Source organism: Notolepis coatsorum, assembly GCF_963971535.1.
Source record: "Notolepis coatsorum genome assembly, chromosome: 7".
Lineage (NCBI taxonomy): Eukaryota > Metazoa > Chordata > Actinopteri > Aulopiformes > Paralepididae > Notolepis > Notolepis coatsorum.
The window spans coordinates 130141987-130166590 of NC_140171.1; the positions used below are offsets into that span (position 1 = coordinate 130141987).

At 45.8% G+C, this 24604-nt stretch overlaps 1 protein-coding gene across 1 annotated transcript in view; it reads right to left on the reverse strand.

Annotated features, from left to right (window-relative positions):
- Window positions 1-21132, reverse strand: part of evi5l (ecotropic viral integration site 5 like) — a gene marked incomplete at both ends in the record, with an annotated part of 68124 nt that extends 46992 nt beyond the window's left edge. Inside the window, 2 exons of the mRNA XM_084317958.1 lie at window positions 1842-2031; window positions 20888-21132. Coding sequence (XP_084174084.1) covers window positions 1842-2031; window positions 20888-21132 — 435 coding nt within the window. The remainder of the gene's footprint in view (window positions 1-1841; window positions 2032-20887) is intronic.
- Between the last annotated feature and the right edge of the window lie 3472 nt (window positions 21133-24604).

Below are 24604 nucleotides of genomic sequence, written 5' to 3' on the forward strand. Positions count from 1 at the left end.
GTTACTCTCTCCTCTCTGATCCACCTCTCTCTGTTACCCTCTCCTCTCTGATCCACCTCTCTCTGTTACTCTCTCCTCTCTGACCAACCTCTCTCTGTTACTCTCTCCTCTCTGACCAACCTCTCTCTGTTACCCTCTCCTCTCTGATCCACCTCTCTCTGTTACTCTCTCCTCTCTGATCCACCTCTCTCTGTTACTCTCTCCTCTCTGATCCACCTCTCTCTGTTACTCTCTCCTCTCTGATCAACCTCTCTGTGTTACTCTCTCCTCTCTGACCAACCTCTCTCTGTTACTCTCTCCTCTCTGACCAACCTCTCTATGTTACCCTCTCCTCTCTGATCCACCTCTCTCTGTTACTCTCTCCTCTCTGATCCACCTCTCTATGTTACTCTCTCCTCTCTGACCAACCTCTCTCTGTTACTCTCTCCTCTCTGATCCACCTCTCTCTGTTACTCTCTCCTCTCTGACCAACCTCTCTCTGTTACTCTCTCCTCTCTGATCCACCTCTCTCTGTTACTCTCTCCTCTCTGATCCACCTCTCTCTGTTACTCTCTCCTCTCTGACCAACCTCTCTCTGTTACTCTCTCCTCTCTGATCAACCTCTCTGTGTTACTCTCTCCTCTCTGACCAACCTCTCTATGTTACCCTCTCCTCTCTGATCCACCTCTCTCTGTTACTCTCTCCTCTCTGATCCACCTCTCTCTGTTACTCTCTCCTCTCTGATCAACCTCTCTGTGTTACTCTCTCCTCTCTGACCAACCTCTCTCTGTTACCCTCTCCTCTCTGACCAACCTCTCTCTGTTACTCTCTCCTCTCTGACCCACCTCTCTATGTTACTCTCTCCTCTCTGATCCACCTCTCTCTGTTACCCTCTCCTCTCTGATCAACCTCTCTCTGTTACTCTCTCCTCTCTGATCCACCTCTCTCTGTTACCCTCTCCTCTCTGACCAACCTCTCTCTGTTACCCTCTCCTCTCTGATCCACCTCTCTCTGTTACTCTCTCCTCTCTGATCCACCTCTCTCTGTTACTCTCTCCTCTCTGACCCACCTCTCTATGTTACTCTCTCCTCTCTGATCCACCTCTCTCTGTTACTCTCTCCTCTCTGACCAACCTCTCTCTGTTACTCTCTCCTCTCTGATCCACCTCTCTATGTTACTCTCTCCTCTCTGACCAACCTCTCTCTGTTACTCTCTCCTCTCTGACCAACCTCTCTCTGTTACTCTCTCCTCTCTGATCCACCTCTCTCTGTTACTCTCTCCTCTCTGATCCACCTCTCTATGTTACTCTCTCCTCTCTGACCAACCTCTCTCTGTTACCCTCTCCTCTCTGACCAACCTCTCTCTGTTACTCTCTCCTCTCTGATCCACCTCTCTCTGTTACCCTCTCCTCTCTGACCCACCTCTCTCTGTTACTCTCTCCTCTCTGACCAACCTCTCTCTGTTACCCTCTCCTCTCTGATCCACCTCTCTCTGTTACTCTCTCCTCTCTGATCCACCTCTCTCTGTTACCCTCTCCTCTCTGATCCACCTCTCTCTGTTACTCTCTCCTCTCTGATCCACCTCTCTCTGTTACCCTCGCCTCTCTGATCCACCTCTCTCTGTTACCCTCTCCTCTCTGACCAACCTCTCTCTGTTACCCTCTCCTCTCTGACCAACCTCTCTCTGTTACCCTCGCCTCTCTGATCCACCTCTCTCTGTTACCCTCTCCTCTCTGACCAACCTCTCTCTGTTACCCTCTCCTCTCTGACCAACCTCTCTCTGTTACCCTCTCCTCTCTGACCAACCTCTCTCTGTTACCCTCTCTCCTCTCTGTATCCTTCCCTCGTCCACCCAATCCAAACCTTGAGCAGTTTGTCCTTCTTGCGCCTCCACTCCTCCCACTCATTGACAATGCGCCCCCAGAGGATCCAGGTGTCCTCCTCGAGGTGGGAGAGGTTGGAGGAGGCCGAGGAGCTGGACACCAGCGAGGAGCCGCTGTTTCGCCGCGAGCCACTCATCGACCGCATGGACTTGGAGTCCGCCTCCAGCAACCTGGGTGAACAGATAGTTGATGAGGGTTAAGTATATGAGAAAGAGCTGTGTTGCATGTTATATACGTTGGATCCGAGGAACACTAGTCGCCACTAAAGTGTCTGCAAATGGGGATCCTAATAAAGTCAAGTCAAGTAGCTTCTAAATTAAGTGTCTTAAAATGACCTAATTATGGTATAGCTAGGGTAGCAGGACTGGGCACTGAACGGAGGTGAGCTCCAGCTGTGTGCCGGCAACTAGAGGGTGGCTGGTAATACATACACAGTGCCCTTGAGCAAGACCTCCAACCTGCTCCAGAGGCAAACCTGCACTCTGACCTCTCTGATTAAATGCATACGGGTATTCATTCAAACCTTTGTTTATTTTGTTTGTTTGTTAAGCTAGGCAAAGTAACTTGGAAATTGGTCTGTCATTATTTAAGTAATCTCTATTGCCATCTTCATGTAATCAAAATATTCACTTGAGACACTTGAGAAATATTGAATATATGCATTAATTGCTCTGTGATAGATGGAACAGCCATTTTAGAAAAAAGTATGACATTTATCCTCTCCAGCTCCTGGAATCAATGGCTTGCAAAGCTTTTTTTTTTTATCAAATCTTTTTATTGCTTTTTCTTTTTTTCATAACAAGACAACACACAATACAGTAATAACAATAATAAACAACAATAATAGACAGGACTTCACATGACAACAACAGCAGCAACAATAACAACAACAATGACAACAAATTAAAATAACAAGAATAATAATAAAAATAAAGTATAAAATAAAATAAGTTGCCACAAAATATACCAGTAAAATAAAACATTTACTATATAACGGGCTTCCTGAGCCCCCTCCATCTCCAGACCCGGCAGCCGCGAACCCCAACCCCGGAGGACCCGGAGTCCGGCACCCCGCAAGCCAAAGCATCACGCCTCTTTAATGCCTCGACCCACAGAGACCCTGAACCACGGCCCCCCCAGTCCGAGCCCACGACCACCAGACCCACAGCTAAAGGGGCCCAAAAAATATACATAATTAAATATACAAGAAAAAACTACAAGAAAAAACAAGTGGACACTCGCTCGTCATCATCACTAGTAGAAAAGGGCTGAAAGGCAAACTGAGGGACATGGACTCAATACATGTCCAGCATCTGCAGAATGTTTCTTGAATGACAAGCAAACCTCTCTCTGATCAGAAATCAGTCTCCACATTTAAATGAATGAATGAATGAATGAATGAATTAAGTTTATTTTTAGTTATTTTTAGCATGTACAAAAAAACAACAACAACACACAAATCAAATTACAAGTTCGCTGAAAAGGTTAGGGCTGAAGCTACAAGCTTGTAAATGCCCTAACCCAGTGCATCATCTTAAATGTATCGCTGATCTTCGTTATCAACCAAAATAATAATAATAATTAACAATCAAAAATCAAATCAATAAATGTTTTTAACAATTGATCTAATATTTAGATTTGGCATTTCTCACTGATGCTGTGCATGTATCTAATTGATCTAAAAGACGCCCAATGTAATGTGATGGGTCTTCAGAGCGCCTGGCAAGTGACAAGGCTCTTTTCCTGTCCCTGAATAAAGTTACTCTATCTTTTATTCTGAGCTTCTTAACTGGTGCATGCTTGTCAATGAAGGTTTTTGAGGAAAAAGTCTACTGCTAAATCAACATCTGGGATTTCATATATACAGTGTAAGTTGTTACACATCAATTAAAAAGGCCTGTTCACTGAAATCTTTCAGATTTCGCTTTAAAACCACATGAGAATTTGTCCTCTTAATCTTTTTTTTTTATCTACTTTTTCTCCCCATTTTCTATTTTTCTTTATTCCCCAATTTTGTATTGTCCAATTCTACCCTCCCCTGTCTTGAACATTGTTAGGCCATGCCTCCCACAAGCCGGCTGCAATGTGGACGAAGCCTTGCATCACGTGTCCCCTCCGGTACTCGAGGAGGCAGCCGTCGCATCTTTTCACCTGCACAGCGCGATCTCTCAGCGGCGAGGGTCTGCGTGGGAGGGACACGCCACCCTCGTTGCTTCCTGATTCTACTGCGCAGGCGCACCAACCGACCTGTAAGAGTCGCTGTCCACAACGTCCGATCCCCATCCACCAGCTTCCCACCCCCTAATACTGCCAATTGTATTAGTATGAACGACCAGCCAAGCTGGTAGCAACGCAGAGAGAACCCAGAAAAGAAAAAATCTCTATACATGTATTTATTTATATTCTGGCAACATATTTTGGCAAAATATGCCTTGTTTTATAAATGTGTATTGATAACAGTGCTCTAATAAATATGCATGATCAAGTTCAACAACGTGTGCTTTTATTTTGATATTCCTTAATTCCACATTGAAATTACGCAATGGGGTCGCCACTGCAGAGTAGTTTTTCCCGGAGTTCCTGATGAGTTTCCTGGGAGGAAAACAAAAGAGACAAGCTGTGGAGCACTCTGCAGAGGGCAAGCATTTATATTACAGCTTTGTGTGTGTGACTTATTTTGCACCCAGTTAGTTCTAGCCTAGAATCGGCCGTCTGCCAGTTTCCCAGCAGTAACTCTCAATTGTCATCCATTTTTCTACCCTATAACCTTGGAGGAAAACCAATAGCTTTTCTGTGACGATATCGCACTATGTAACTGCTTTGGCTCCAAAATGTCATGTGATGTATTTCTCTATTCTTTGACCTCTATTCTTCAGTCTATTTTTGTCTGATGAAAAGCTTGTGGTGGTAATAACGTTACCATGGGAGAAAATGTGACTATTTTTCATTTATATTGGCTTCTTCTTTGGTCTGTATTCTTGACAGTGGGGGGATCCTAGCAGCTTTGCTAAACCCATGATCTTTGGACTGGTTAGTCTCTCGCAAACCTTGGATACGAGCACATTTTCTGGCTCATACATCTAGTGCTACAATGAAATTAAGCTCATTTGGACGTAAAATCTCAAACAGACTGCAGGTCCATAAAGTCACGTTTTACAATTTGTTGTCAATTGACCTATCTTAAGTCCTGTGATTGGAGGATCAAGAAAAGAGGGTGGGGTTTGAGATAGGTCCTTTGAGAGCAGCTCCACATTTTGCATCTCGATCACATCACCATCAAGACTGAAGCCTTGGTTTATCTGGTTTCCATTTTCAGTTCTTTATGTTTATAATGCTCTCCCCTCCCTCAATACCTGCTGCTGAAGTGCCCTTGAGCAAGGCACACATAACCCCCAACTGCTCCAGTGGAGCTGATCAGTGGCCAACAGTGTCAGACTGTGATTGATGCACGGCGTTGCTGAAAAAGACCATCCGTCACTCAGCAACCCTACCCAGTAAATGTAAAAAAGAATACCTATTCTTATGTCTGAAATTCATGCATTGTTTTTTTATTGTGTCAATTGTGTGCTGATTTTATGCCTATGTTCATTTTATACTAATTGCCGTGGGGCACTCTGGACTGCGGTCCATGTGTGAAAAACACTATATATAGTCATTCATATTATTGTTATAGTGTAGAAATGTGTGGATTGAAATGTCTGTAAAGTCTCGACGACATTGAAAATGAGGGTGACCTTATTGTCTTTTCGAGAATAAATAAAGGTTAGAAATTAAGGTTGAAAATGGATTGAACTTAAGATAATAGGACTAACATGTGCAAATTCTACGTACGGTTGGATTGTTACTTTAAAGGCACAATCCATGTCTGCAGTATACTGTAGGACCCACTGACACACTGTTGCTCCACTACTAGCCTTATTTATTTACATAGTAATAGACTGGAGATATTTTCTCAGACCGAAACATTATGTCAAGTCAAGTCAAGTCAAGAGTTTTAATTGTCACGGCATACAGGTATACAATGAAATGCGGGTGGTCTTGCCCGCAACGATGTGCAATACAGTGGTACATATAATAGAATCAAAAGAAGAAAACAACATTGTGCAGTAACAGGTAACAGGTAACATGGAGTGACATCTCGGTATCTGTACATAGTTATTTACAGAGCATATGGGACATGCTAGTTAGCTTTGGTAGTGCAATACACTGTTCCTGTTATTCTAATTTAAAGTGTCCTTTCCTTTGGCCATAAGTGTGCATGTGTGCGACATGAGTGTGTGCCCGCTCATGTTAAAGTGTTAAGTGGCTGCTCGTGTGTGAGCGTGCACAGTGTGCGTGTCGTGTGTGTGTTCATGTGTGCTTGTGTGTGGACAGTTCAATGTTCTGAGCACTCAATGTTCATTGTTCATGGCTCTGATGGCCTGGGGGAAGAAGCTGAGCCTAAGCCGCTCTGTCCTAGTAGCTGGGGTTCGCCGTTAGCCGTTGATAAATTGTTTATTGATTACAAAGAATGGTCATGTTTGTAAACACTGGAATAAAACATAAATGTCTACTTTTCAAGAGCGTTATGTGAACATACTCAATGTGTAGATAGCATTATGTGAACATACTCAATGTGTAGATAGCATTATGTGAACATACTCAATGTGTAGATAGCATTATGTGAACATACTCAATGTGTAGATAGCATTATGTGAACATACTCAATGTGTAGATAGCATTATGTGAACATACTCAATGTGTATGTATGGCGACTGTCCAAACCAACTGTAGTCAGTCACGAGAGACTAAATCGGGGAAATAATGATACCTGCCAGACGCGCCGCTTGTCATAAAATCACTGCTCCAGGATACTGCGTTTGGTTAGTTTATTAAAGTTAAATCAGTTCATACTACAAAACTAAAGTGAATCACAGCTTGGTTTATCATAGTGTAGCGTGCGGTCAGCAAAGTGTGACTTCCCCATTCACCCCCTCATCATTACCATACCAGAAACCCGCCGGTGAACAGCTGACTTTACTACTACTACGACACCATGTGACCCCTTTGTGAATGACGTAACCATAACAACCCGTGGTCTATACCTGTCACCAACAATCCGGCCCCTAATTATTACATAATGTCATTTCACAGTAATAATTACCAATGCGTCAATTCATACAAAACACCACAGTGCAATTTTGTTTCCCATTTTTTTTGTCTTTTCTCTTTTTTGCCTTTTTTTACGATTTCTTTACGCAAGGAATTCATAAGGTCTTGATATTCTTCTTGAATCGAACCCTCCCAGAATCAAGTAAATCCAAAGTCACGAAAAAAAAATCAAAGTACTCCAATGTCACTCAAAAGTCAAAGTAATCCAAAGACGTGGGAAAGAAGCGAAACCTTCATGACTCTGTCGACTCCTGAAGAAGGCAAATCTTTGTCACAGGTCTATAGAAAGCTGTCTTAATCCAGACCTGTCGCACAAGTCCGTTCTTGTCTGGCATCGTCTCTGTAATCCTCCCAATGATCCAGGAATTCCGTGGTGCTGAATCGTCCATTATTGAGCACTATGTCACCGGGGATGAAGTTCCGCTTGATCTTTGTTCTGTCGTTCCTGTAATTGTGGCAGATATGTGAGATGTCTACTGTTGAGAATTGATTCCACTTCGAGTACTGTATGGAGTCCCTCCTCATCCTCTTCTCTCCATCCCATCCTCCTCTCCTCCATCCTCTTCTCTCTGTCCTCTCTTCCACCTCCTCTTGCCATCCTCTCCTCTCTTTCTCCTCCTCTCCTCCTCTCCTCCTTTCTCCATGTGCTGCTCTCTCAGTTTCTGCAAGTCGATTCTGAAACTTCTCCATAGATCCATATCTCTGAGACACCACGTCACTGAGGCTGTGTTGTTCTCTCTCCGCCTGCTCCTTCATCCTCTTCAAACTCTTCCTCAACCAACCAACACCTCCATCATTCTCTACTGAGGCTTTATGTGCTGCAGTACCAGTCCTATGCACTGGGGGAAGACCACTCCCTCCATCTTTCCAGTATGGGTTCAACTCCAGCTTATGCAGACCAGCCTGTTGGATGGCCTCTGCCTTGGCTTTCTCCTCCTCTTGTCTCTTCTTCTCCTTTTTGATATTTTTTGACCTTTTCTTCTTCTTGGTCTTGAAGATGGTCTCCTGCTGTATCTGATGAAGACGTTGGTCGAGCTCTGGGAAGAGCCATGTGTTCTCTCCTCTCTGTGTCTTCAACTCCTGCTTGGCCTCGTCGATCACCTCCTGATGAGCTTTACGTTTATACTCCCTCTTCTTATTGGTGCTGCTCGAGCTTTCAGAACTAGCTCTGAACGCTGCCATGCCACTGTCGTCTCCTCCAACTGGTCCATTTACAGTCCATCCAAGCATCGTATTGACTGCATATGGCCCTCCATCCACACTTCGGATGACTTCCAGTGGTTCTAAGGCTCTGGGAATGTTCAGACCAATCAACATCTCCACGTCTGCATCTATCTGTGGCAGATAGACATGCTTCAGATGAGGCCATTTTTCCAGATCTTGCCGTTGTGGGATGTTACTTCGATTAACAGGCATTTGATGTTGTGCAAAGATTTTTGGTATTTTACAGTATCGCAATCACGTTTTTTGCCACCGATACCGATTACCGATCGTTTTTGGTATAAAAAAAGAATATATATATATATATGTATACTTTTTTTTAATTTTTTTTTATAAAAATATATATATTATATAATCATACTTGTAGTTGTATTATCTGCGAGACATCGCCACCACGCAAGTCAAAATGCCAAAATGTCAAAATGCTCGCTATCTGCAAACAGCTCCACTGTCTGTGTGTACTCGAGTAGCCTCCAGCTACGGCCAGGATTCTCCGGCGCTGCAGCTGGACCCTATTGGTATACTGTGCTTTTGTCAAATCACATTCAGCATGCCCTCAGCTCGAATACGCATCGAATCAATGTTATAAGACATTGATATCAGGAGCTATCTGTAGCTACTGCTAGCCGGCTAGATAACATTAAGACAACGCCTCAGTGAACTATTTAGTGGGACATTTCATTTTGAACAGTGAGCTAACGTGAGCTAACGTGAGCTAACATGAGCTATCATGCACTACTAGACTATTGCTGGAGCATTTGTTGATATCGAGTGTTAAAGTTAGAGGTTATATGTAGGGTTGCAATTAACTGTCTAACTGTACTCAACTGCTTCCACTGACTGTATGTATATCTGTGTCCACTGGAGGGCGCTATAGGCGGAGCCATTCATGATGCCACCAGGTGGCGAGTATAAAAAGAGTTGTCTCCTCCTCCTCTACTTCTTCTCACATCTGCCTCTCACGGAGAGGAGATCTCAATGTGCTGCTGTGCTATGAATCATTGTACATAATAAACCACGCTGATTAAGGGCTAAAGGTAGAAACCATGCCTCATGTCTATATTATTGTCGCCCTATAGCCAATTCTGTCAACAAGGAGCTATCAGTAGCTAGCCGGCTAGATACCGTTAGACAATGCCTCATGTAAAAGTGAATAGTTGACTGGGTCATTCTGTTTAAACAGTAACGGTAGCTAACGTTAGCTCACGGAGGTCGCATGCACTAGGTTAGAGCAGACTATTGCCCGAGCTTGTTTACACGGGTGCGGGAGGGGCAGGGGGAGGAGGAGCGGCAGTTTGCAGCTCCGTGTGTCTGAGACTGAAGTCAGCGAGTGAGATCTCCGCTAAGAATTGGATCATGTTTTTCAATCGGTTTTCACGATCGGCGAAAATAAAGCATTATCGGAATTCACCGATCTCATATTTATACTGAATATCGGCCGATACCGATCGCTGGCTGATCGATCGGGGCATCCCTAGTATCGGTCACTGTCCAATCCAGCGACTTCCAAGTCGGATGTAATGCAACTGTCAACCACCTTTTCTTGGCCCATAGTACGTAAAAGGATCCTTGTTTTCCTCCCAGATAGTCCCAGTTTAGCCATCAGACCCATTGTGCAGAAGGACGCTGAACTCCCTGGGTCTAGAAAGGCGTAGGTTTCCACTGACCTTTGACCTTTGTTTGATTTAACTTTAACTGGTACGATGGCAAGCTTGCCATCTTGATCACCGGCCCCAGTAAGGCCACCGGTATGGATCTCGACTAGAGTTCTGTCCACTGCTCTGTCTGAGTTGCTCCTGCCTTTCTCTGCATCTCCATTCTCCTTAGAGTGGATGTGAAGCAAGCTGGGGTGTCGTGAGCCACATGTCCTGCAAAACAGACGTTCCCTGCACTCTCTGCTGATGTGCCCAGTGCACAAGCATCCAAAGCAAACTCCATTCTCCTTCAGGAACTCCATCTTCTCACTGTGAGCTCTCCTCTCCAATAGAGTACATGAGTCCAGTGTGTGTCCACCCTCTTTGCAGAAAAGGCAAGTCTCCTCATATCCATCCTTAACTCTGTTTTCCCAATGAGCATCTCTTTCAATTGTGAAGAACATTGTGGCAAAACTACTCCCTCTAGCCTGAAGACGAGGCACAGGTCTAGCTCTGCCACTTTCCTTGAAAGCCCCCGTCATTGGAGCGTCTTGTATGTCTCCAAATACAGTGTCTGTAGCGATTCTCGCTTCCTGCTCAATAAAAGTCACAATGTCAGTAAACATAGCACGTTTGCGATGTCTTTCCTGGATGTTACATACTTCTGTTCGCCACTTGTCCCTCAGCTTGTATGGCAACTTCTTGATAACAGCAAGCATGTTTGCAGATGTGTTTAGGTCACACGTCTTTCATGGCATTGCAGCATCCGCGCAAGAATAGGCTGTATGCTTGTAAGGCTTTCCCATCCTCCGACTTAATAGCTGGCCATGCAAAGATTTTGTCCATGTAAGCGGATGCTATGACGTGCTCATTTCCAAAGTGTTCCTGAAGTAAAGCCTTCGCCGTAGCATATCCAGTGCCATCCGTCATGTGTTGACAACTTCTGACTAGTTGTTTAGGCTGCCCCCTGGTGTATTGCTCCAAATAGTGCAGGCAATCAACAGCATTGTCAGTTCTCCTTTCTATAGTCTGTTCAAAGGACTGTATAAAGCCATGGTACTGCAGAGGGTCACCTTCAAATGGTTGGATGTCTCTTTTAGGCAGTGAAGCAATGCATTGTTGATGCACCAACATGGAAGTGATGTCGTTTTGTTTTTGCATAATAGACATTATGTTGACTGCTGTTGTTCCTGGAAACAGATTGTATGTCTCTATACAAAGACAATGGAGGCCATGTAGTCTTTGGGACCGTGCTCTGTCTCTGTGTGAGCGCTGGGTGCTCTGTAGCATTTGAGATCATAGTCTGGGTCTGTGAGAGTGGTGAGGGCTTCTGGAGGTATTTGGCTCCATCAGGTTGCCTTTGCTTTGGCCTTGTGCCTCCAACGTATGCAGGTTGTCCTCTTCCATCCTTGTGTGATACAAATGTCTCTGCATTAATTTTGAGGCCCTTTTCAAAGTAGGATTCCATTCCATCCGATTTACGAGAAGCAGCACTCCACACCCCTGACCCAGAGGTTCTCAGAACATTCAGCCTTGCTACCGATGCGGCTATGTCCACTTCAAGCTGAAGTTGTTCCTTTTGTTTCTTTATGTGAGCTTCCTGGTCCTGTAGAGCATGCCTTGCTATGTCTGCTTGTTTCTTTATGTGAGCTTCCTGGTCCTGTAGCATGCCTTGTTATGTCTGCTTGTTTCTTTATTTGAGCTTCCTGGTCTTCAAGAGCATGCTTTTGTTCAAGCAACTTCTGCCGAGCCATTAAGGCGGCCATGTCGGCCTCGGCTCTGAGACGTGTAGATGCATTTGAGGAAACCTTTGATCTAATAGATCTTGAACCATAATTATTGCTACTATGGTTGGATATGCTGTCCTCTGGTTGAACATCCTCTTGAGCATAATGAATACTGTGCGACTGAGGCCCAGTCACTTCCACATTTCCCACACTCCCATGTTCTCCATTTTCCTCCTCTGCAACCTCATGCTGCTGCATTTCAGTAGGCCTGTTATGAGCCTCTAACTGAGGTTTGTTTCCTCTGGTTACTGAAAACCAGGCATTAACATCGTTAATTAATCCATCTTTATGTTTATTGACCTTTGAGAACCAGTCATTTTGTTGTTCTTGTTCATCGTGTGGAATAAGAGGCATCAAATAGTTATGAAGTTCATTAGCATTGTCAGACACTTGCATCAAAACGTCAAGTTGTGCTTTAACCAGTGCAACATTTAGCAAATTTTTCATGAGGTCTTTGACAGAGGTTATCAGATGTTTTATTTCCTCCACTTTCCCTTTGCGTTTCTTTTGGAGTGATTCGACTTTATTTGCCAGAGCTTTTGCAGTGAGAGTTATTTTTCTCTTTTCTTTGTCCTGTTTCCCAACATTTGAACCACTCATTTTGAACGCACAAGAAAGTTATCACCATTAGAATCCAATTCCAATATTCAATGCATTTGCAAAGCCCGCTACATATATCAGCCACAGCAAGAGAGCAGTGCAGTGCAGCGCATGTTAATTGTTTGTTGTCACACACACATGATACAAGTTTTGCCCGGCGGGCCGCGCACACACATCCACAGCGTGTTCATCATAATAACAGTTTTCCACTCAGCGGTAGAACCAGCTCAAAATTGTTCCAAACAAACCAACATGGGTCCACAGTAGAACGCAACGGGTCGGGTTACATTACCGCAAATCCGTTGATAGGCACTGGCTCGGTCCGGTCCTTTGTGCGTGCGTGCGTGCGTGCGTGCGTTGCTCCTTTGCTCCGCGTCCAATAATGTCTGACTTATCGGGACCTTTCGTGGCTCCAATCCTTCGTTCAGTGTCACTTTTTGCTGACAAATGTATGGCGACTGTCCAAACCAACTGTAGTCAGTCACCGAGAGACTAAATCGGGGAAGTAATGATACCTGCCAGACGCGCCGCTTGTCATAAAATCACTGCTCCAGGATACTGCGTTTGGTTAGTTTATTAAAGTTAGATCAGTTCATATACTACAGAACTGAAGTGAATCACAGCTTGGTTTATCACACTGTAGCGTGCGGTCAGCAAAGTGTGACTTCCCTGTTCACCCCCTCATCATTACCGTACCAGAAACCCGCCGGTGAACAGCTGACTTTACTACTACTACGACACCATGTGACCCCTTTGTGAATGACAGTGTAGATAGCATTATGTGAACATACTCAATGTGTAGATGGTCAATTAAATTCCTGACTGTAGCTTTAAAAGGACCACTTCGCAGATTTTCAACCATATCTCTATGTATTCGTCATAGTATGACATTGTAGAAATGCGGTAATGATAGTGAAAACGGAGCCGTGTTCCGATGCAAAAATACTATTTTATTACGCACTCTACTGTCGCACCACAACACTGCCATTCCTCTTTCATTCGTCTCTCTTAAACTACGTCATCCCCCGCTAAGGATCACAGGAGATGTAGTAAACACCACATAAGGCTAGGATGCCGTGAATTATGTCCCAGTAGCCACTACACACGTCCCCCCAGAATTTACAAGAACTGGCCCCAAAAAACGTCCAGGGGCTCTGACGACCCGCCCAAAACAACTCCGGTACCCCTGGGCAGGCACAGGAAACCGAGGCAGTGGTAAAGCAGTAGGCTGACACTGAACAGGCCTCGGACGGCAGGTCCGGGGGTCCGCCGTAGCTAGTGTAGGCATCGGGACTGCCCTACCAGGGGGGCGACCGCGGCGGGGCGGTTGGGCCAACTCAATGGGGCGGTCCAAATCCAGGTGAGCAGGCTTCAGGCGATCCACCGAGATCCGTTCTTCCCTCCCCCCCATGTCAACGACGAAGGTCTTATCGCCTGCCTTCACAACCCGGTAAGGACCATCGTAGGGTGGCTGTAGGGGGCCTCGATGGGCGTTGCAGCGGATAAACACGTACCCCGCTGCCTGCAGATCAGGCGGGACACGCACCTTCGGATCGCCGTGGCACGAGGTGGGGATGGGCAAGAAAGACTTGGCCTTGTCCAGCAGAGCATCCCGCTGTTCCAGTGCTGACCAGGAGGCCGTAACACAGGGAAGAAAATCCCCTGGGACACGGAGGGGTTGGCCGTATACCAGCTCAGCTGAAGATGAAAGAAGGTCCTCCTTAGGTGCAGTACGGAGCCCCAGCATCACCCAAGGAAGTCTGTCGACCCAGCTGTCGCCTCGGAGATCGGCCTTGAGAGCAGCTTTCATCGACCGGTGAAAACGTTCACACAGGCCATTGGCCTGTGGATGGTAGGCCGTAGTGCGGTGGAGGGAGACACCCAACTGCTGGGTAATGGAAGTCCATAACGCGGAAGTGAATTGGGCCCCTCGGTCAGAGGAAAGATCAGAGGGAACACCGAACCGGGTGACCCAGGTACTGATGAATGAGCCACGTCAGCTGTAGTAGTCGCAGTGAGTGGGACAGCCTCCGGCCAACGGGTGGTCCTGTCTACCATCGTCAGAAGGTGAGTGTACCCCCTGGAGGGAGGAAGGGGTCCCACCAGATCCACGTTGATGTAGTCAAAACGCCTCTCAGGCACATCAAACCGCTCCAATGGGGCCTTAACATGTCGATGGACCTTCGCGCGTTGGCATGCCATGCAGGTCTTGACCCAACCCCCAATGTCAACCTTCAACCTGGGCCAGACGAATTTCGCTGCCATTAGGCACTGTGATGGTTTCCTGCCCGGGTGCGAGAGGCCATGGATAGCCTCGAAAACTTGTCGTCTCCATGCCCGTGGAACCACTGGCCTTGGCTGCGCCATAGATATATCACATAGCAGCGTCGTGCCATCATCAAAGAAGGGGACGTCCGCCAACTGGAGGCCAGTAACCGCCGTCCTGCATGCCTGGATGTCTGGGTCTGAAACCTGATCCGCAGCCATACGGGCGTAATCAATTCCCAGGTGGACAGCACCAATGGCGGCCCGCGAGAGGCAGTCAGCCACGGGTTGTCCTTCCCCGCCACATGCTGGATGTCAGTGGTGAACTCAGAGATGAAAGCCAGATGGCGTTGTTGCCTGGCAGACCACGATTCGGACACCTTCGCCATAGCAAAAATCAATGGTTTGTGGTCTACAAAAACAGTGAAAGGGCGAGCCTCCAGCAGGAAATGGAAATGTCTGACCGCCAAGTACAGGGCGAGGAGCTCACGGTCAAAGGTGCTGTGCTTCTGTTCGCTGGAACGGAGTTGTCGGCTGAAGAACGCCAGGGGTTGCCAAATGCCCTCGACCAACTGCTCATAAACGGCTCCAACGGCATAATCCGAGGCATCAGTTGTCAATGCCACGGGAGCCTCAGGCACGGGGTGCGTCAGCATGGTTGCGCTCGCAAGGGCCTCCTTGGTATCCGAGAACGCCTTTGACATGTCGTCGGACCAGGCGATGGCATGCTTGGGAGTCTTGCCCTTGAGAGCCCCATACAGGGGGCGCATTAGGTGGGCAGCCTGAGGGATGAACCGATGATAGAAATTCACCATCCCCAGGAACTCCTGCAAGGCCCTAACCGTGGTAGGGCGTGGGAGCCGCAGCACCGCTTCCACCTTTACTGGTAATGGGACCGCCCCAGCAGTAGTGATGTGGTGGCCAAGGAAGTCCATGGCAGGCAGACCAAACTGACATTTTGCTGGGTTGATGATTAACCCATGCTCTCTGAGGCGACTGAAGAGGAGCCGGAGGTGTGTTAGGTGTTCCGCCTTGGACGTGCTGGCTACCAGGATATCGTCTAGGTAGACGAACACGAAAGACAGGTTGCGCAGCATGGCGTCCATTAACCCAGTGTTTCTCAAAGTGGGGGGCGCAGAGGCATGACAGGGGGGGCCTTGAGATTTATAAAAAAATAAATAAAAAATGTTGGATTACAGAAAATTATCACTAAAGTGCTATCTGTTGCAGCTGCACTGTTCTCCATGAAAATACCATTTCTCAAAATCTGAAAATCATTATTTAATAAAACACAGAAAAGGATCACCAAGTTAAAAGTAAAAAAAAACCTTTACAGACAACATTGAGACAAAGCTTCCTGACACATCTCCATCCAAACTCTTGGAAGAACTCTTTGAAATCTCATCTGATACCACCTAGAGAGCTAGTTTCAGAGTGTGGTGCTGAGTACCAAGTATCTCATGATGCAGCAGTTAAGGTGTTGATACCATTCAGCACCACATACAGTATCTGTGTGAAGCTGGCTTTTCATCCATGACAGCTCTGAAAACAAAATATAGGGCCAATTTGAAAGGTCACGATATTGGTGTTATTTCAATAAATTTAAACATGGCCCATTTCATGACTATTTTGTTGGGGCGAGGGGGGGGGGGGGGGGGGGCCCAAAATATTTTGGTCCGCCAAAGGGGGGCCTGACAGAAAAAGTTTGAGAAGCACTGCATTAACCTCTGAAAGGTCTGAGCCGCATTTTTGAGGCCAAAAGGCATCCTCAAAAATTCAAAGAGCCCGAATGGGGTTATAACTGCCGTCTTGGGGATGTCCTGAGGGCTAACCGGCACCTGGTGGTATCCTCTCACCAGATCCACCTTCGAAAAAACAGACACGCCAGCAAGGTGGGCTGAAAAATCTTGCATGTGTGGAACCGGGTAACGATCAGGTGTAGTGGCGTCATTAAGGCGCCGGTAGTCGCCACACGGACGCCAGCCGCCGTTAGCCTTTGGAACGAGATGGAGAGGCAAGGCCCAAGGACTGTCGGAACGACGAACGATGCCCAGTGCCTCCATGGAGGCAAACTCATTCTTAGCGATGGTGAGCTTGTGTGGGTCGAGACGACGAGCCCTAGCATGTACTGGCGGGCCTTCCGTGGAGATGTAATGCACGATTCCATGCTTAGTGGCCGCGGACGAGAAGGTGGGTGTTGTGATGTCCGAGAACTCCAACAGGAGGCGGGAGAAATCATCAGTGGGCGCGACGGCGCTGGACAGTGTCATTGTGGCCGTGTCACTGCGCTCACATGCCAAAAGTCTCAGCATTGACGAGCCGGCGATTCCCCACGTCTACCAAGAGACTGTTGGCGCAGAGAAAGTCAGCGCCTAGGAGGGGAGTGGACACCTTGGCCAACACAAAATCCCAGGTGAAACGCTGGTCAGCAAAACACAATGCCAAATGTAGGGATCGCACTGCCATTGGCAGCTTCAAGGGCGGGGCCCGTCTCGCTGAGTGGAAATCCTGAGTGGACGCCGGCAACACGCTCACCTGGGCACCCGTGTCACATAAAAAACGGCGGCCGGAGAGTGAGTCGGTGACGTACAGCAAGCCTGCAGGATGGCCAACACTCAAGGCTGCTAATGAGTGGCAGCCAGTGCGTTTCCCGACCCACTGTAGTTACAAGGTGGCAGACACTTCTTAGCTTTGTTCCCAAACTTTGCGTGGTAAAAACACAACCCCGACGGCTCATCAATGGTGTAGGCTGATGCTGCCACACACCTCTTCCCAGCTGAGAAAAATACATCTGCTTCTCTAGCTAGCTGGCGAAAGTCAGTTTTGATGGAATTAGCCATAGGTAAACGAACATAGTCTGGTAGCTGTTGCAGGAAAAGCTCTTTAAATAGAAAACATGGCCCATGGTCACCCAGCAAAGCTAACATGTGATCCATCAGTTCAGAGGGTTTTGAGTCACCCAGTCCAGGTAGAGAGAGAAGCTGGCGAGCAAGGTCAGATTCAGACAGACCGAAAGCCTCTTTCAGGTGTGTTTTTATAGCAACATATTTGTCATGTGTAGGTGGGTTTTCCAGCAAACTCACCACTCTCGCCGCAGTTGAGTTTGTCAGGGCTGCTACCACATAGTAGTACTTTGTGGCGTCCGCGGTAATGTCCCTGAGAGCGAATTGGGCTTCAGCTTGTGCAAACCAAGCGTTGGCGCTCTGCTCCCAAAACTCCGGCAGCTTGAGTGAAACGGCGTTCAAAGATCTGCGATCCGCGTCTTGTTGTTCATTTGACATGTTCAATGTAATCTCCGAAATACGTCCAAGAGAAAATCAGGGTCACCAATGTAGGAATGCGGTAATGATAGTGAAAATGGAGCCGTGTTCCGATGCAAAAATACTATTTTATTACGCACTCTACTGTCGCACCACAACACTGCCATTCCTCTTTCATTCGTCTCTCTTAAACTACGTCATCCCCCACTAAAAGATCACAGGAGATGTAGTAAACACCACATAAGGCTAGGATGCCGTGAATTATGTCCCAGTAGCCACTACAACATGCACTTTCTCTGATGCAGGCTTTGTCTAACACTGCAAATCCTACATCTGACGCAGTTGAGCCCCAGGCAGACTACAGCATTAGTTGTCCATGCTGTAGGCATGGCATACATACTATAACAAATACATAGAGATATGGTTGAAAAGTGGCCAAGTGGTCCTTTAGCCCTTCCACTATCACACTACCAAAGGGTTAACCCTTTCACTGCGATCAATACAGAAAGTTAACCCTTTCACTGCCACACGACAACGGGTTAACCCTTTGGTAGTGTGGTAGTGGAAGGGCTAAAGGACCACTTGGCCACTTTTCAACCATATCTCTATGTATTTGCAATTTCGAGCTACTTGTACTTTATGTGAGTATTTTAATTTTAGGGAACTTTATACTTCTACTCCACTCTACATTTTAAAGGAAATATTGTACTTTTTACTCCACTAATTAGTTACTTTGAAGAAAAGGATGGAGCAGCATAACTGGACCACATACCATTTTAACATAACCTTTAATCAAAGCAGCATAACTGGACCACATACCACTTTAATATAACCTTCAGAGGTCAATGGATCGGGGTATGAATACGGTTAACCGTCTGTAGTGTGGTAGTGAAAGGGTTAACCTTCTGTAGTGTGGTAGTGAAAGGGTTAACCTTCTGTAGTGTGGTAGTTAAATGTTAACCTTCTGTAGTGTGGTAGTGAAAGAGTTAACCTTCTGTAGTGTGGTAGTAACCGTCTGTAGTGTGGTAGTGAAAGGGTTAACCTTCTGTAGTGTGGTAGTGAAAGGGTTAACCTTCTGTAGTGTGGTAGTTAAATGTTAACCTTCTGTAGTGTGGTAGTGAAAGAGTTAACCTTCTGTAGTGTGGTAGTAACCGTCTGTAGTGTGGTAGTGAAAGGGTTAACCTTCTGTAGTGTGGTAGTGAAAGAGTTAACCTTCTGTAGTGTGGTAGTGAAAGGGTTAACCCTCTGTAGTGTGGTAGTGAAAGAGTTAACCTTCTGTAGTGTGGTAGTGAAAGAGTTAACCTTCTGTAGTGTTGTAGTGAAAGGGTTAACCCTCTGTAGTGTGGTAGTAAAGGGTTAACCTTCTGTAGGGTGGTAGTGAAAGGGTTAACCTTCTGTAGTGTGGTAGTGAAAGGGTTAACCGTCTGTAGTGTGGTAGTGAAAGGGTTAACCGTCTGTAGTGTGGTAGTGAAAGGGTTAACTGTCTGTAGTGTGGTAGTGAAAGGGTTAACCGTCTGTAGTGTGGTAGTGAAAGGTTAACCTTCTGTAGTGTGGTAGTGAAAGTGTTAACCTTCTGTAGTGTGGTAGTGAAAGTGTTAACCTTCTGTAGTGTGGTGGTGAAAGGTTAACCTTCTGTAGTGTGGTGGTGAAAGGTTAACCGTCTGTAGTGTGGTAGTGAAAGGTTAACCTTCTGTAGTGTGGTGGTGAAAGGTTAACCTTCTGTAGTGTGGTAGTGAAAGTGTTAACCTTCTGTAGTGTGGTAGTGAAAGTGTTAACCTTCTGTAGTGTGGTAATGAAAGGTTAACCTTCTGTAGTGTGGTAGTGAAAGTGTTAACCTTCTGTAGTGTGGTAGTGAAAGGGTTAACTGTCTGTAGTGTGGTAGTGAAAGGGTTAACCGTCTGTAGTGTGGTAGTGAAAGGGTTAACTGTCTGTAGTGTGGTAGTGAAAGGGTTAACCGTCTGTAGTGTGGTAGTGAAAGGTTAACCGTCTGTAGTGTGGTAGTGAAAGGGTTAACCGTCTGTAGTGTGGTAGTGAAAGGGTTAACTGTCTGTAGTGTGGTAGTGAAAGGGTTAACCGTCTGTAGTGTGGTAGTGAAAGGGTTAACCGCCTGTAGTGTGGTAGTAAAAGGTTAACCGCCTGTAGTGTGGTAGTGAAAGGGTTAACCGCCTGTAGTGTGGTAGTAAAAGGTTAACCTTCTGTAGTGTGGTAGTGAAAGGGTTAACCGTCTGTAGTGTGGTAGTGAAAGGGTTAACCTTCTGTAGTGTGGTAGTGAAAGGTTAACCTTCTGTAGTGTGGTAGTGAAAGGGTTAACCGTCTGTAGTGTGGTAGTGAAAGGGTTAACCGTCTGTAGTGTGGTAGTGAAAGGGTTAACCGTCTGTAGTGTGGTAGTGAAAGGGTTAACCGTCTGTAGTGTGGTAGTGAAAGGGTTAACCTTCTGTAGTGTGGTAGTGAAAGGGTTAACCGTCTGTAGTGTGGTAGTGAAAGGGTTAACCGTCTGTAGTGTGGTAGTGAAAGGGTTAACCGTCTGTAGTGTGGTAGTGAAAGGGTTAACCTTCTGTAGTGTGGTAGTGAAAGGGTTAACCGTCTGTAGTGTGGTAGTGAAAGGGTTAACCTTCTGTAGTGTGGTAGTGAAAGGGTTAACCGTCTGTAGTGTGGTAGTGAAAGGGTTAACCGTCTGTAGTGTGGTAGTGAAAGGGTTAACCGTCTGTAGTGTGGTAGTGAAAGGGTTAACCTTCTGTAGTGTGGTAGTGAAAGGGTTAACCGTCTGTAGTGTGGTAGTGAAAGGGTTAACCTTCTGTAGTGTGGTAGTGAAAGGGTTAACTGTCTGTAGTGTGGTAGTGAAAGGGTTAACCGTCTGTAGTGTGGTAGTGAAAGGGTTAACCTTCTGTAGTGTGGTAGTGAAAGGTTAACCGTCTGTAGTGTGGTAGTGAAAGGGTTAACTGTCTGTAGTGTGGTAGTGAAAGGGTTAACTGTCTGTAGTGTGGTAGTGAAAGGGTTAACCTTCTGTAGTGTGGTAGTGAAAGGTTAACCGTCTGTAGTGTGGTAGTGAAAGGGTTAACTGTCTGTAGTGTGGTAGTGAAAGGGTTAAGTGAAACGAACAGCCTCTACCTGTTCTGCTCCTCCAGCTTGGCCAGCAGCTCCAGCTCATCAGGACTCAGGTTCTCAGAGTCGGCGGGAGAGACCGCCGGCGCCGACAGCGCGGCGTCGTGAGAAGACGAGTCCGGGCTGAGCACGGGGCTGCCTGTGGAAGGGGGGTCCGGGTCCAGTCCAGAGGGTGAGGAGGGGTACTCCAGCCGAGAGGGAGCCCCACCGCCGGAGCCCTCTCTCTCCGGGCTGCCACTGGGTGTGGACATGGTGGTGGTGGTGGAGAGAGGTGTGGTGGGAGGCTGTGGGCGGGTCTCCTCACACCTCAGCTGCTGACTCCCCCCCCCCCCCCTCCCCCTCGACGAGGCTGGCTGCTGACCGGCTGGCCGCCTGACTGGCCGTGGGAGCCAACAGGGTCAGAGTTCACCTGTAACAGACAGGGTCAGAGTTCAGAGATCAGAGATCAGATCCTGTAACAGACAGGATCAGAGTTCAGAGATCAGATCAGAGATCAGATCAGAGATCAGATCCTGTAACCGACAGGATCAGAGTTCAGAGATCAGAGTTCAGATCCTGTAACAGACAGGATCAGAGTTCAGAGATCAGATCAGAGATCAGATCCTGTAACAGACAGGATCAGAGTTCAGAGATCAGATCCTGTAACAGACAGGATCAGAGTTCAGAGATCAGATCAGAGATCAGATCAGAGATCAGATCCTGTAACAGACAGGATCAGAGTTCAGAGATCAGATCAGAGATCAGATCCTGTAACAGACAGGATCAGAGTTCAGAGATCAGATCAGAGATCAGAGTTCAGAGATCAGATCCTGTAACAGACAGGATCAGAGTTCAGAGATCAGATCAGAGATCAGAGTTCAGAGATCAGATCCTGTAACAGACAGGACTGGACTGTTGATAACACAAAATAAACGAGCTGAGCTTAAGTGAGCATGATCTGGGTCTTAGGTAGTCTTACTAGTGAATGGACTCATTAGATGGAACTTGTGGTGTAATCACTGACATGACCGCTAACAGGCAGGCCTACTAGAAGTACTTGGCAAATTACCGTAGACTGTACATAAGACACTTGCTTGATTAGATAATAGATTCCATCTGCAGTATGACGCCAATGATACAGTATATATCTCCAGTTGGATACATACAAGTTATAAAGGAGAGGTCCTGAGTCACAGTAATGACTCATCTTCCCGGTTAAGAAGATCGTCATGGTATCCCGAGACAGTTGTGCTCTCTCTCGCCAGGGCTCCACTTTCAACACTGACGTCATCACATCTTAATATTGTAGTCATACTCTCAGCTTAAATCAGATGCAAACTCCCCTTTCACCAGGAGTTAGCATCTAGCACATTCTAAAGAGTGCATGGGAGGTCATTGGTCATCATGATGTAATAGTTTGAACGTGTAAACGTAGAATCATAGCTAGCCCGTCATGACGTTTATATTATCTGCACTGACCGAGCAGTTAAAGCTAATGATCCGATGGCCGGTTATTCAAGTGATATTATGCTACATAATAACAAAGCCATGATTGATTGAATGAATGAATAGTTTATTTCAAACAATACATATAAACAAGAAATAGCAATGTAAGAAAATACAAAGATAATTTGCTGCGAAAAGAAAAGAAAAGTAACAAATAATAAACAAAAGGAATAGGAAGAAGCAATATGCTTATCAGGTCCTACCCCTTATTGCAATATAACACAGAGTAAAATTTTCTTCCAACAGAATGATCTGCAATCACTTGTCCATCGATCAAGTTAATATATAATAATTACTGTTAATAAATAATAGTTATTTTACAATCCATAGGCTACTGTCCATCTAGTATTTCTTAGAAAGCAAAATGTATGCTGACTAGATCAGGACAAAACAAACACAAGACAAGTCAATAATTACAACATCTCCAAAACTGAGTTACAACCTCCCTCCTCTTTACTGTACCTTTCTAGAACTGCTCTTTTGTAATTCATTTTGAACTGTATGGCGTGTTTGCTCAGTTTAATTGTGTCATCCAATCCATTCCAGAGAGTTACCCCACAAACAGAAATACACATGCTTTCAAGAGTAGTGCGAACACACAGTTGTTTTTAACCCTTTAACCCCACATTACAGAAGGTTAACCCTTTCACTACCACACTACAGATGGACGGGTCCTCCGTCTGTAGTGTGGTAGTGAAAGGGTTAACCCTTTGTCGTGTGGCGGTGACAGGGTTAACCCTCTGTATTGTCGCAGTGAAAGGGTTAACCCTTTGGTAGTGTGGCAGTGAAAGGGTTAATCAAATTTCCCTGTTCAATTGTCCCCCTCTCTATCCAAGAACATTTTCTGACGTTGCCAGGAAGTAAATAGTTTCTTGCTCATACTGATAATTAAAATTGCAATCGAAGACACAACGTCACAGATGTTTGTTGGCAACTGTAAATAATAATTAAGTAATTGGGCATTTAGTTGATTAAAAGAGTTGGATAAGGGATGCACCAATATGACTTTTTCAGTGCTACCATTTCGGCATGGCAAAATAATATTTAAGGTTATCTGTTATCTGTGTGGTTGGTTGTATCGTGGGATTTCTTTTACGTCATGAATCGTGATACATCATTTTGATCTACGTTTAGTCTAAGTCTCATTTTGAAGTCACATTTCAAAATTACTTCTGAAATATTTGAAAATGTTAACTGAAAGTTTCATTTTGATACTGTATATCACACTTTCCATTAGCATGCAGCTAAATAACTATCAATTGGATTATCCAACATTGGTGATTTTCCAAACCTAAGCAGATGATATTTTCAATGTTATTGAAAAAGAGTCCTCCTGAACACAGTGAAATTGAGTACTGAGTCCATCCATTAGTTATAGACTTATACCATTATCTATCGAATCCCAGTCTCAGCATTGCCTTCGGCTTGGGCCGGCCGTCGTACTGGCTAATTTGGCAGAGTCAGCGGGTGGAAGTCGATGGGTGGGGATTGGACGTTGTGGACAGCGACTCCTACATGTCGGTTGGGTGACACCTGCACAGCAGAGACAGGAAGTGGCGAAGATAGTGTGAGCCTCCCATGCGTTACACCTCGCCAATGAGAGTCCGCGCTGGCAGGCGAAAAGATGTGACAGGCTGCCTCCTCGTGTGCCGGAGGGAACACGTGATGCAAGGCTTCTATCCTCTCTACAACCGACCAGTGGGGGGCATAGTCGAGCAACGTTCAAGACAGGGGAGGGGAGAATTGGATACACGAAATTGGGATGGGAGAAAAATAGAAAATAAGGAGAAAAAGTGGATAAAAAAAAAATACTTATACCATTATCGACCTATCTCAAACCCCACCATATTTTCTTGATCCTCCAATCACACGAGATAGGTCCGTTTTAGGCTGGTATCAATCAGCCCAATCGATGTCCGATATCAGTATCTGTCATTGCCAGGGGTGTAAAGTACTTGAGTAATTGTACTTCGTTAGAATACTTAAGTACTGTTTTTGGGGATTTGTACTTTACTCTATTATTATTAGGTTTGTATACTTGTACTTTTACTCAATTACATTTCAGAGAAAAAAACATACTTTTTACTCCTTACATTTAAAATGCAGACCTACAAAGTACAAAGTACAGATCTCGCAGGTTCAACAGTTTAATTAGTATATTTGTTTCTCTGGACGAACTAACGTTAACGTTATTAATCCTGCGGCCGCAATTTATTTAAAAACAGCCAATCAAATCCC